We start from the raw sequence: 13,161 nt of genomic DNA, 5'->3' as shown, positions 1-13,161 counted from the left end.
CCACCGATGCCGGTTTCGATATCAGTGGACAAGGTACAGACTCCAAGTTAGCATCAGCCAGACTTGTACACGTTACTGAAAAAAAGTAACCGATTACAATTACAATTACAGCCTCAAAAAAAGTAATCAAAAATTACTCTAAAGTAATCGATTACTTCCCAAGTTACTTGCACTTTTTTTTATTACGGTAGCATAATCCTTGGGGTGTCAAGCTCAGTTGTTACAAAAAAAAAAAAAAAGCTGTGACCGTTTTGGTCACAGCTGAGTGAAAGACGCCAAGACACTCAATCCCGCTCGTGAAAAAAATATAATAAATAAAAAGAGCGCTGTTTAAATACACTACTCACAAGAGGCTGGATAAGGTCCTTTTTCATATACGCACGTAGTTTCCGGTGTACCAAAATCAAAATGTACCCAGGAAACAAAGCAAAGTGAAGTGGTCTCCTAAGCCTCGAAGTCCCATGGTCAATAATTTCGAACAAAAACAAATTGACCGTCGCCCAGAGCTGAGTGACTCCAGCACATCTAACCCCTCCCCCCTCCCCCCAAATAAATTGAGAAAAATTGTCATGGGTAATTTTGTAATCGATTACAGCAAAAAAAGTAATTCAATTACAAGGATCGTTACTCCTTAAAGGGAGTAAATGAAGCGTTACAAAATTACAGTTCAATGTAATCGATTACAAGTACTCCATTACTTGTAACGCGTTACGTACAAGTCTGGCATCGCCCAAATTAGCCCTCGGAAGTGCGCTCGATATTTGCGGTAACGCTGCATCTCTACGCCATCCTTTGGAACCCCCATCTCTCTCTCTCAGTTTCTTGTGGATTCTGGGGGACGGGCAGCAGCAGGCCAAGCCCCGGCATGGCAGCGAGCGGCTGCGACGCAACGCAGTCTGCGGACGGCATCGGCCGCGAGGAAGCCTGTCTGGCGGCCTCCCCAAACTGACAGCGAGCACTGGAAGGAACCAGCGGCGGCGGGAGACCGGATGACCTTGACCTCGCTCGCCCTCGTGCGCCGCTCGTCAAAAGAAAAAGCGGCGGCCAAGCGACACTGTCCTCCGCAATCGCCCGCCGGGATTCCGGGAACGCGTCGCCGCCGCCTTCTTCCAGGCACCGCACCTTCGGGACCGGATATTCATTCACACCTAAACACCCAAGACGCCCAGGCTGTGAGGCAGGCGCGTTCGCTCCATGGTGCGAGCGTGATGCTCACCATAGCGCAACAATCAATTGCTAATTTCGTATTCGTCCTAAGGCGGCTACTTTCCCCTCTTTTCTTCTTCAAAGGCTGGAAACGCGCCCAATCGTTTGGTCGGGCCCTCTTGCGTAGAATTAGGAACTTGACGCCATCACACTGACAGGAAGACGACTGCACCGTATTTCACACTTCCAAAAAGTATCGCTGACGCTCGTAGTATAGTGAATGGTGCTCCGCGGAGAAGCGTTCGCAAGAGATGTTGTAGACTGAGTACAGTTCCTAAGAAGTGCGAACAAACCTTTAAAGCATTCGTCACTGAGTTTAAGTGTAAGGCGCGGTCAGTGTTGGCTACAGGTATTTTAACGTGAAACGTTCTTTGGTGTTCGGCACTTCGTGAAGCCTGGATAAAAACGTGGCCGCGAGGCTCGACACTGATTGGTTGACGGGTGGGAGAGGAGGAGCGAGGTGCTCGACGCTGATTGGTTAACGGGGGGGGGGGGGGGAGGGGGGGGGCATGTGTCCAGGTGTCCAGAGGGGTAGGCGAGGAGCAGCTCGACCACCTGTGCGCACTAAGGGAGAGGAGCTCGAGAGTATGGAAGGCTGCGCAACACAATTGCCTGACATTTGCCATACATAGGGATGGGCAGTATTTCAAATACAAGTATTTGAAATACGTATTTCAAATACTTTGAGTATTTTATATTTTTATTTAATTACAAATTGGATAATGTATTTCACGTGTGTATTTCAATACTAAAACGTGGGTATTTAAAATACAATTGTAATTAAATACAATTTTGTGGGCGAAAATACATCTTGTTTTTATGCATGTGGTTGTAAGATATAGTCTCCATCCTTATTCGGCCATGGGGCTTTTTTTCTTTTTCTCCTCCAAATTTATTTTAAAGGCACTGTCCAGAGCATGACGAAAACTACGTTCTGCACGAATGCAGTGTCCCTCAATCAAGCACAAGCGTTTGGTGACTTTGTGATTACGGTACTAGTCCAGGGCAAGAATAGTGACGAAATCGACGTTCACAGGCAGACTGGCTAAAAAAGTGCCTGTGACAACTTGTGATGCTTTCCAGCCTGACTTCCATCCATATTTTTGCCTGGAACATTCTAAATGCGCGGGTCGTCCAGATTTTCGTAACTGCTGCGAGTTGCATCAATAAAAAATTCTCTAGCTAGTGCTGCGCGTCTTGGTCGTCACGGTTCTTTGTTGGTATATACCAAAATGTAATCGACGAAAAAAGCTGCTTGAAGCTCTGTACTTTTTTCACCTATTACGTCCAAGCTGATTACATTTGTTTTGTGATTATATTTCTATTACGTTACTAGAGCTTCGCACACTTACTCCCGAGTGTGCGATGCGAAATTAAAATGAGATACCCAGAAACCCGTTCCAGGTGCCCTGAAGTCGCTGACGCAAATTTTGAGAAATGTATTTGGAGGAAACCAAATACATATGGTTGTATTTGTATCTTGCACTTAAATGCTTTTTTTGGAAATGTAATTAGAGTTGTAATTAAATACGTCTTTGACTAAGTATTTTGTATTTGTATTTCAATACATATTTGCATGTATTTTGCCCATCCCTGGCCATACATTTGGATCATGCTGCGCAGCCAATCGGCAACAGCGGCACCAGACTGGAGAAATCTCGCACCATTGGAGAGATGGAAAGAGAATCTTTAATGAGTCATTGCAGTCCCGACTGTTCGCTTCACCTTGCACGTCTGAGCGCTGTCAATTCCTGTAAGACCGACAAACGCATACGCACAAACTAAAAGTACACGGGGCACACTCGACTGAAGGAGCCGGCAAAGCAGTACGCACAAAAAGACGGCGAACTGGCCAACTGCCTGACGTTCCACTTTCGGAGCTGTTTGACTGGCCTCTCGGCTCCAAGGTCGGCTGTGATCTGGCTTAATATGGAACAGAGTCAAGAGAGATACTGTATACCAACGGACTTTTACGATGTTCATCACCTAGGTAAAATGCACCGAGTGATAGGGCGGCTGTGGAGAAGTGTGCGTCGTTCGATAGATCTTTGTTTACTGACCCACAGGCCAGTAAACAAAGATGGAAGCATACTGAAGGCGATCATTGGGACGATTCATAGAAGACCAGATAGCTGGTAGGCATGACTCCACAAAAAGAAGCTGCGAGACTTTCCATTGTTACACGGTCGCGGCAACCGACGTCGTCTACGCGCTAAAAAAAAAAAAAAAAAAAAAAAAAAAAAAAAAAAAAAAAGAAGGTTTGATTGGCGCAGGAGGAAGTTTACTGTGGTAGACAAAAATAAATGGGGACAGGCAACGTCCCCAACTCGCTTGCACGCTAAAGGCTGGTTCACACAGCCCCGATTCCTTACGTTACGTTACGTAAGCTTATGTACAAGCCACCGGGATAAGTGTGCTACATATCAAGCGTGACTACCCATTCGAGGAGGTATACCTGGCACGCGACATTCTAGTCACGAATGTTTCGGTGACTTAGACGTAACGTGAGAAAACGGTGCTGTGTGAACCAGTTTTAAAAGCTGAATTGAGCTCGACTCCGATACGTTACGACGTGCTTTGTATCCTCGGTTGCCACGGTAACTCACCGCCCTGGCTCGTCGTCACCGAAACATTCGTGTTTAGAATGTCGCGTGCCAGGCTATCTCCTTGAATTGGTAGCTCTCGGTGACTTTTCGTAACGTAACGTAACGTAACGCTCGACCTTCTTTTTTTTTTTTTTTTCTTCTTTCTATCAGTCGGTCTCGGTCGCGTGGCGTTACCAATCACGTGCTGGTTTGTTCTCCCATAGCCTCTGTGGTTCTGGGCCTCTAAACTCGTCGAAGACAAAGTTGGGGCCGAAGTTGACGGAGGGCACCGATTGGCCTATCACGACGATGACTTCGCGCTTTTTTCTCCGAAGTCCCAATGGGCCACGAACTTTCGGCTCCAACTTTCAGCTTGACGAGTTTAGGGCCCCTGGCCACCGAACATGTTCGGATACGACGTCCCTTGCAAATTGATAAGCGGAGCCTTACTGTAGCCACGCCCGGGGATATTTGAGCCCTCTGCCCAACGACAACGCGTGCGAACGAGCCACAGCGCTTCCTCGAGTAGAAAGAAACACAGAGCGCAGCAAAAAAAAAAAAAAAAAAAAAAAAAAAACCAAAAAGAAAAAAATCCGCCCACGCGCGCGGCGGACCACGAGTCCAGGCCAGGAGTGGAGCAGCAACAATGCGAACGGAAGGCGGGAGAGAAAAAAGCCGCTTTCCGGGGCTCTGCTTGCGCGTTTTGCCAGTTCTGCGGCAACTGACTTCCGAATCGAGCAGCAGCGAGAGAAAGAGAGACGCGGCAGCTGGAAATAGGCGGCCTTGAGAAGGGAGCGAGCCGCCTTTTGCGCATGCGCTCTGCTCACCCCAGGAAACAAAAGACCCGCGGGACGTCCCAGAGCGAGAAAAAGAGCGTCGCACCTTTCGCGTCAACCGAGCAGCCCGCCCGATCGGTTCACTGCGCGGGGGTGAGGCGGCGGCTGTCCACTTCGGAAGGCATTTCCGTGTGGATGATGAGTCGGATAGCCACGGTGAGCGGATTCGCTGCTCTGCTATCCGAGTTTAGAAGTGAGAAAATTCATCGAGCCAGGTGGCTCGTGCTCGAACCGCTTCTGCTGCGTTTCGACTGTTTTGGATACCGTCAAAAAAAAAAAAAAAAAGGTCCGCGCACGTGCGCTGCGGGTCTCGCCAGTGGCCGTTGCGGTTCGTTTGGCAGCACAGCCGAGAAATGCCAGACCAGAATACTTCTAACAGTACATTCTCTGGCACCTGGGCAAATGCGAGCATACTCGCGAGGCTAATGGAAACGGGAGGGAGGGAAAAGGGCTTTAACAGTATAATTCGGTTGAACACGAAGGGTCGCCACAAAGTCTAAATGAATACTCAGTTCTTTGCCAGGGCATGCTCAAATGTTTTCAGCACTTTTTTTACTAAACGATGTTTTATCGTTTACGTCAGCCCTGCCTTGCCAGACTCCGTTAAAAATAAATTATATGCTATAATTTTTAAGACGATGAACCAAGCTTCGCGGTGCGGTTGAAGCGTACTTCCTGCGTCTCCGATCTATCTCAGCGACACCATTCCGAGTTCCGACGGGCGTACAAAAAAAGAAGCGCGCATCGTTCGACGACTCTGGCGAGTCTCGACAGCTCGATCCGCGCGTCGTGGCCACAGCGGAGCACCACCATCCCTACCAGAGTCCAGAGAAGAGCTCGGCGTGGCCAATTTGTCCCGTTCCGACCTCCTTCCCCGAGCCTCGGTGGCGGCGCGACCATCCGTCAGCCCAAAAGACCGCCAAGGATGTCCTCCCATCCGCCCCATCAGCGCCACGAACAAATAAATGCAGTCGCCGATTAACGCGCGCCAAGCAAGCACAGAAACCCAAACGGGAGATTTAGAAGACAAGGAGAGGCGCCTTCACTGCCCAGCGACCCAGGCTCGTTGAGGCCATCTTTCCCTTGGCGCAATTGTTTCACGGGACTCGCCTTATCTGGGTACCCGTTCAACGAACCCAGTCGACCGTTGTAGTAACACGCCGCCGCAAGCACACGCCACACCGTAGCAAAATAAATGACCCTGACTCTTCCGAGGGCTAGTAACAAGGTTCGCCCCTCGCCCCCTTCGCTCTCCTGCTCTTCCTTTCTTTTTTTTATCCTTATCAATTTCATATTTCGATCGAAGGAACACTCAGCCAATCGCGCGGCGAAACCTCGACGAGATTTTATCGCTTACGTCATGCCCTGCCTTGTCGGCCGCCGGTTCCACGAGAGAGGCAGACGGCGCGTTCGCGGAGCACCCAGTGGAGATAATCGTGAGGTACGGGACGGATGAAAGCAAGGTCTCCTGGCACGGACGGTTCCAGACGGTCATTCTGCGGGCTGAAAACCCTCTTCGATCGACTCGCATCATCAATCAGTCATTTAGTCGTCCAAACACCGCTGCGGCTTACGCTCAATTTTATGTGGCAAGTCGTGATCAATGTACGATCCAAGCGTCGGAAGACAACGTTCTCTGGGCCTGTGGTACATCCAATGCGAGGATTAACAATTTCCGCCATAAAATATAATGCTGGTGTTTTTTTGTTTTTTTTATTGTTTTTATAGTATAAAAGAAAAATGTTTTATTATATCCTTTTAGCACAACATAATCGCAGATCATGCTGTGCGCTAACTCAAAGGAGAAACTGTCGTTTACCGGTCCTCCAATCCCAGCAAGGGGGAACCAGAGCCGTATATTGGGTGAACCATACCGCCGGTGCACAAACAGAAGGCACCGTGTTTTATTTCAAGGGGGCACTGGAAACGCTGGAGACATGTGAGCTATTCCGGGTCCGAACATCTCGACCGATATTCTTTTCTTTTAGGTCTCTGTACAGGGAGTCGTTACATAATCGCTACGTGTATCGCGGCAAAACCACCACAGAGCGACGGATGGCGAAGGTGAGAGAGTCCGCGGAACACGATAATAATCCGACGCGAAGCGGACCAAGTGCACCTTCGACGACGGTCGTCGTGCCCGACTTCGGCGAGCAAAAGCGCAGCCCCCTCAAACACATCCAGGAGGAAAACCTGTCAAGAGGACCACCGGATTAAAAGAAGAAAAAAAAAATCCCAAGGGAGATTAGAAAAGGGGAAGACTCGGACGGCAGAGAGGCAACGAAATCAACCGAGGAGAAAGGGGGAGCCACTTTCGCTTACGAAATGAAAACAGAGCAACAGGTTGTTCAGGCAGCCAGGTTTTTTATCCGCTTTTCTCGGAACGCGCTCTGGGCCGGCGAGAGGAAGCGCCTGCGAGTCTCAACAGCGCGCCCGCCAAGAAAATAACAGGACGGCAACGAGCTGATTTGACAAACCCAAGTCGAGCATGCAGCAGCAGACGCCAAGGCAGCGCAGAGCAGAGAGAGAGAATCGTGTGCTACCTGTTATTGTTGCACGGCGCGGCCCGAGTGTACTGCCGCACCGATTTCGCCGAGCCCGTTTGTATTTCTTTCTTATCGGAAACGCCGTGCACGGAATCTGCAATGAGCCAGGCCAGCGAGCCGCTCGTCGTTGGGCTGCACCCCGTCGCTGGCGCAGTGACACCTGAGGGTCCTTCTCCCCCACCGGCTTTTCGGACTCGAAGGTCTCTAGACCCCGAAGGCTTTCGCAGGACGCCGGGGAACACCGAACGAAACGAGTCGTCAACGCCAGTACTCCGGTGCCGACACTGCGCCTCCACCGTGCGCGCTTTTTTATTTGTTTATTTACTTTGATTTTCGGATGATATATGACGGTCCGCGCAGCGACGGAGGAGTGGAGGGATTGCTCCTCTGCAGCGAGCGATTGGCTACGCGACGTCTTCGTTCGGCGGGAAACGAAGAGAAGATCGCGCACACTCGACCGACACAAAAGCAAAAAAGCGGAGAGGGCGGCTTCGTGTCAATCAACACCGCTCGTGGTCAACGCGAGGTGGATGGTAAAGTGTGTACACTCGGAAAGCCCGCGAGGCGCGAAAACCTTCTCGAGTAGAACGGGTCAAGGAATGCGTTCAAGAGCCATCGAACAGGTGACCGGGCTACGCAGATGTAGTACGGCGCCAGTTGTGTCTGCAGCCGAAGCCAACTGGCGACGTACTGACACCCGAAGCTCGGTCGGGCGCCAAGTGAATGGGCAGAGGAGAAGGGCTCACCTTATGAGGCGCCTTGAGCAGTCGATGCACCCCGGCGATTTGGTTTATCAGGGGGATGTTTACATTGAACACGTATGTCGGGGGCCTCGACGGTTCCGGGAAATTGGTGCTCGCCGAGAACGGGTCGATATCGTTGAGGTACTGGACCCTGCAGGTCAAGGTAGCCATGGCCCATGGAGAAACGCGTCACGACCACATGACAGTGAAGCTCGTCCCCGAAAAAAACAGAACGGTGACGGCTGCTGCAGTGCGGCGAGCCCGTGGCAAAACGAAGCGCCCGCGAGTCGTCAGCGGCCGCGCAGCGCTGAACAGACCCAACTCGCAAAAACTCAAATGCGACCACCAGCAAACCAAACGCGCGGCATGTGGAGTTTGGAGGAAGGGAGGGCTGCTGCCTGGGCGCAGACCGGTTGAAGGCGAGGCCTTTCGCGCATGCGCGAGCCCTCTGGCCTTGACGTCATCCACTTGGGTGCTCCCGCCATCTCTCGGTCGCGTTGAGTAACCTGCGCGCGCGTAGCGGCGCGCTCGGCCGGCTCAGCGCGCATCTGCCAGTTCCGTTTTCGAACCACACACCGTATCTCCCTTGGAAGTTCTATGCTTGGAAGTTGCCAAAAGGTATTGCGATGGATGGTTTTGCCGGTTTCGCCGCCTGAAGCCTTGCCCAGAATGCGTCCGTGTGATTTTATTTTACGCATTTATGACAATTGGCGGTTTCTCTCTGACTTTTGAAGTTGGCGCCGAAATCGCTCTCGCATTTTTCCAAGCCAGTTGCTAGTTCGCGTTAGTAAACTCACGGTGGCGCAATCGAAAAGTCGGCCGATATGTTTGCTTAACTGCAATTATTACAAGGCGAAAGTAGACTGGACGAGCGCGCGATCTTATTCACGTCGTGCGTGAACCGCGGGGAACGTACTAATTAAACGCCACGACATGATGCTCTCCGTGCTAATTCCTTTAGTTGAAATCAGTTCGCCCTTCTTTTTTCGAAATAGAGACGGCAGAGGAAGATGTCTACGTGCCTCTGAAGGAAGGAAGGAAGGAAAACCCGCCAGCAATAGAGCTGCCATCAGCCTCCATTTCCTAGTGCTGCGTCGTTCATAGCTCGTCACTAAGGGACACAATCAGCGCCCTCTTTGCAACCCAAGACTCTAGGCGGTAAAAGCGTGATTTGGTTCGAACTTCTTCAATTCGAGTTCAAATCGAACCTCCCTCGGTCAAAACGGAAAAAGGGCACATTGCACTAGCACGCGCAGTCGCGTCAAGTCGGAATTTGATTCCATCCGCATCCTGAGGTCTCGTCTCGGATTACGAGCCTCTGGAAAGGGGAAGGAAAGAGACTTGGGAGAGGAGGTGAACAAAAAATAAATACCCGCGAGCAACCTCAGTGTGGCGTCGTTCATTCGCGGGTTAAAAACGAGCAAGCACCGCAACCGGGTTTCCGCGGGGGTATTTATAACCAGCGCTTCCTTCGCCGACAAAAACCGAAAAACAGAGGGACAAAGGAAAAGAGACGTAGTGGTTCTTCTTGGCGGGTCCTCCTGGCAGCCAGAGAACGACAGTCTTTCAAGAGGCGAACATTCGTTTTCTGGACCACTTTCACCTCCCGCCCGAGGCGACGGCCTGTCTGCTAACCGCCACCACCGGCGTGGGCGGACGCGAGAAACTATGGGACCGCCGAGGGCAAGCCAGTGTCACTGCCCGCCCCGGTTTACTCGAGCAGCAATCCACCTCGCACGCGCTAGATACGCCAGTGCGGAAGACACCGGGGTGATTCGCCAAGCTGGCGTTCGCCTTGGTGGGGCGTCGAGCGATGAGTTAGTTGTACACGTGTGCTTCCAACTTGGTCCTTTCTAACGCTCTGCAATCAGCTCCGGGAGGTGCTTGGCCGCTTGAGAAAGCGACAACGTTCCGTTTCGGCTGAGTAAGGGTACCCAGTGACGACTCCGACTCCGGCATTTTTCTCGCTGATTAATTGTCCGATTTACGAAGACAACCGACCGCTACTAATGCTACTAACTGGAAATAAGGCACAATATTTAAATCAGAAACTGAGCTCCACAGGACCATGTTCAGCCTAAGTGCCAAACTTCTGTTTCTATACTTAAAAATTATTGACGTAAAATTACCCCGAAACCTCTCTTGACTGTTTGCACAAACGAGCACGCAAGCAAGCGCGCACGCACGCACGCGCGCATGCACGCACGCACGCACGCACGCACGCACGCACTTGTCAGTTCTCAACCATGAATCTATAACCTAGGATTTAAACGCTTTGAACGGACTCTACTCTTCAGACTTCACGCACGCAGTGTAAGATCTCCAGCCCGGTTAAAATAAGGTGGTTAGAGCTTATTGAACGAACCGTGGAATCTGTCGCCTGCCCGGTGACCAAGTACCCATTTCTCAGACTTGTCCGGAGTACAATGCGGGGAGGGAATCTCCACCGCTGCAACATTCGATTCTCCAGCGAAACTCGCGCTCAAAGGAAAAGAGACTCAGTGCGCGCTACGTAGATTGTATCCAAGTGGAAACGAAGTTCTAAGGTGGCGACATGTGGGCGAGTTTGTGCTCGACTAAATACATATAGACACAACGCAAAAAAAAAACAAAAAAAAAAAACGTCCTACTGACGAAGCTATCTGCGCCATCTTTGTTCATTGCATAGGCATCTATCAATTATTTTTCAGTTTCATCTTTACCCCTCCCAATAAGCTGTATGTTTTCAAAGTTAGGGCGACAATGACAATCCCTACAGCGTAAGGGCAGGTGGGTTGATCGCAGAAACAAATCATGCTCTCGAGTTATTTCACTGATACGCGGCCTTTAGTTTGGCCAAGGTCCGTACACTTTGTCACGGGTCTACGAGATCTTATTCAGTTGTCAGTCAGCGTTTGCCACGTCTCCATCTCCCGCTTCGTCCCAGTTCTTAGTTTTTTTTTCGTTTTTTTTTATATTTATTCAAACGAAGATAATCTCCACACCGGTGAAGCAATGCCTTTTTCTTCTTTCTAATTTCATCACTGATTCCTTTCGCTCTTTTGCCGTCTTGCGAGAAGCGAAAGTATATGCAGACGAACTAGGGTTAGGAAGCATCATAGTCTAAATCCTGAGAGACGAAGAAATAACCGAGATTTTGTATCATCTTATTCGTTAGTTTGTTTCTCCATATCTCAGGGTTTAAATTATGACACTTTCTCTTCTCGTACATACGCATTCTGTCGTTTGGAGCTCAGGGGCGGATCCAGAACTCCGTTTTGGAGGGGGGGGAGGGGGGCGGAAAATTTGTAAGGATACTCCCATTCTTTCTTGTGCACCGGCGGGTCCACCCATGTCAAATTGCCCTCCGAGAATGGGGGGGGGGGGGGGGGGGGGGGGGGGGGGGGGGCGGACGGCGGCCGCCCCTGTCGCCGCCTCCTTGGATCCGCCACTGTTGAAGCTTTGGGCGGGACGAATGCCAAAAACTATAGCAAGGCTAACTCCATCCTCTGCGTACACCCCTGTCACACGGGTATGTCAAAGGCATCAAATGGATCATGACACGAAGATGCAACTAGGTAGAGTACATTCTTAATATGAAATATTCCTAAACTACTTAATATACACCCACCAAGATTCACGATCTTAGTGCCCTCGCAATTGTTAAAAGTATGTTTTTCCATGTTCGTACTTTGCACCCTGCAACCATGGTAAGCCTGACGGAGCTCTGACGCCATCAGACCCCGGGTGAGCCACGCTTTGGACACTTCGCTGGAAACAAAATACCGCTGTAGCAGAGATGAAGCTGGCTTGAGCCGCATGACGCTCTCTCACGTGCTCCGGAGCAAAGAAGAGAAATAAGTGCCGCTACAGTGTTCAGTGCCGCTATGCGGAGGGCAAGTTCGTCTGCTTCTTGCATAGGAGTTCCGGGGACGCCAGAAAGCCGAGCTCTGATTGGAAGAATAGTGGGCAGACCTCAATGCTAGCTGCATTGAGGTTTACCCACTCTTCTTCCAATCAGAGCTACGCGTTCTGACGTCACCGAAACCCCTGCGCATGAAGCAGACGAACTTGCGCTCCGCTAGACATTTTCTACGCGGGCGCCGCCACCTTGAATCGCGGAATGGACCTTTTCCACATACCGACGGTACCAGGCGGTGGCTGCACGAACTAACAATCGAGGAAGTGACCTACCTGCGCTACCAATCGATAATGGGAGCTACGCTACCAGTTCCTTCGCTCTCTGAGCAGCGGCGCGTGCCCAACGCGACTTTAAAGAGGGGAATCTGTGGCGTCCACCCAAACGTCGTGTTTCCCTTTCCGTCCACTTTTTTTTTTTTTTGTGTAACACAATTATATATATGCTGCAGTTACGTGTTCTACTCGCTGATACAGAGCCTCCTTCCAAATTTCCTCGATTTTTCGTTCCGACTTCCGCCGCTTGGCGGAAGTCGGAACGAAAAATCGCGCGTGCGCAGAACGCTTCTCGGAAAAGGTCCATTTCCGGTAAGCGGGAAAACTTTGTTTTTCTCTCGCCCCACCACTGGGAGAAGCTCACATTTTAATCGCGAGTGTCGATCATTCTTGTTTTGCATTTTCAATATTTTTTACTTGTTCCACGTTGTAATGTCGTGCAAGCTTTTTTTTTTTTTTTTTTTACATTTTTTACCGGATTTGTGAACTATACGCGGCTGGAGAAGGGGGTAAACGAAAAAAAAAAGTCTATACCTGACGTCATCGCAACATGTTGGTGGCCATTTCTAATTGTTCCTGCTAAGACAAACACATTCAGGACGACAAATGCAGGCTGCAGAAGGTACGCGCTCGGCGGCCAAGTCAACACCACCTACAATAATTAAAGCCCGCGCACTCGAATGTTGACGTCATCACGGTGAGAAATCGAGCGCAGACAGAAATTGGGCACGAGCGCTGTTTCGCGTTCGGTTGAGACTCGTATTCCATCACTGAGTCGAAGGACGCTCGGTGTCAGCTATAGGCTCGGGCCCAATTGCTGAGTTGGCGCCAGTCTAGTGTGATGACGTTCCAAGGAAGTAGAGGAGGCTGTTCACAGGCCTCGATTATTCTAGGGGGCGTTGGTTTAGCAGCAAGGCCACCACAAATGGCCGCTGACGTTACGTCGCTGCAAGCCATGTATATCTGTATACTCTATTTCACCTAAAGATGTACCGCAGCAAAAGTTAGCGAAGGCTACAAGTGGGAGCTCCTTGTTATCCTTGCTCAACGATTCACTTCGGCTGTACGACCA

At 50.5% G+C, this 13,161-nt stretch overlaps 1 protein-coding gene across 2 annotated transcripts in view; it reads right to left on the bottom strand.

Moving 5' to 3' along the window:
- The window catches only part of LOC8024862 (FH1/FH2 domain-containing protein 3), a 182,322-nt gene that overhangs the window by 134,461 nt on the left and 34,700 nt on the right, over positions 1–13,161 (bottom strand). Inside the window, exon 1 of one of the 2 annotated variants that reach the window (XM_042287299.1) lies at positions 7,920–8,302. The exons of the other annotated variant lie outside the window; for it this stretch is intronic. Within the exon in view, the coding sequence (XP_042143233.1) occupies positions 7,920–8,087 (168 nt within the window). The 5' untranslated portion in view covers positions 8,088–8,302. Of the gene's footprint in view, positions 1–7,919; positions 8,303–13,161 lie in introns of those variants that run through there. 2 annotated transcript variants of the gene reach the window in all.

Source organism: Ixodes scapularis, unplaced genomic scaffold, assembly GCF_016920785.2.
Source record: "Ixodes scapularis isolate PalLabHiFi unplaced genomic scaffold, ASM1692078v2 PGA_scaffold9__187_contigs__length_104089568, whole genome shotgun sequence".
Lineage (NCBI taxonomy): Eukaryota > Metazoa > Arthropoda > Arachnida > Ixodida > Ixodidae > Ixodes > Ixodes scapularis.
Note: the sequence above shows the minus strand (reverse complement) of the source record. Positions and strands in the feature narration are given on the sequence as shown.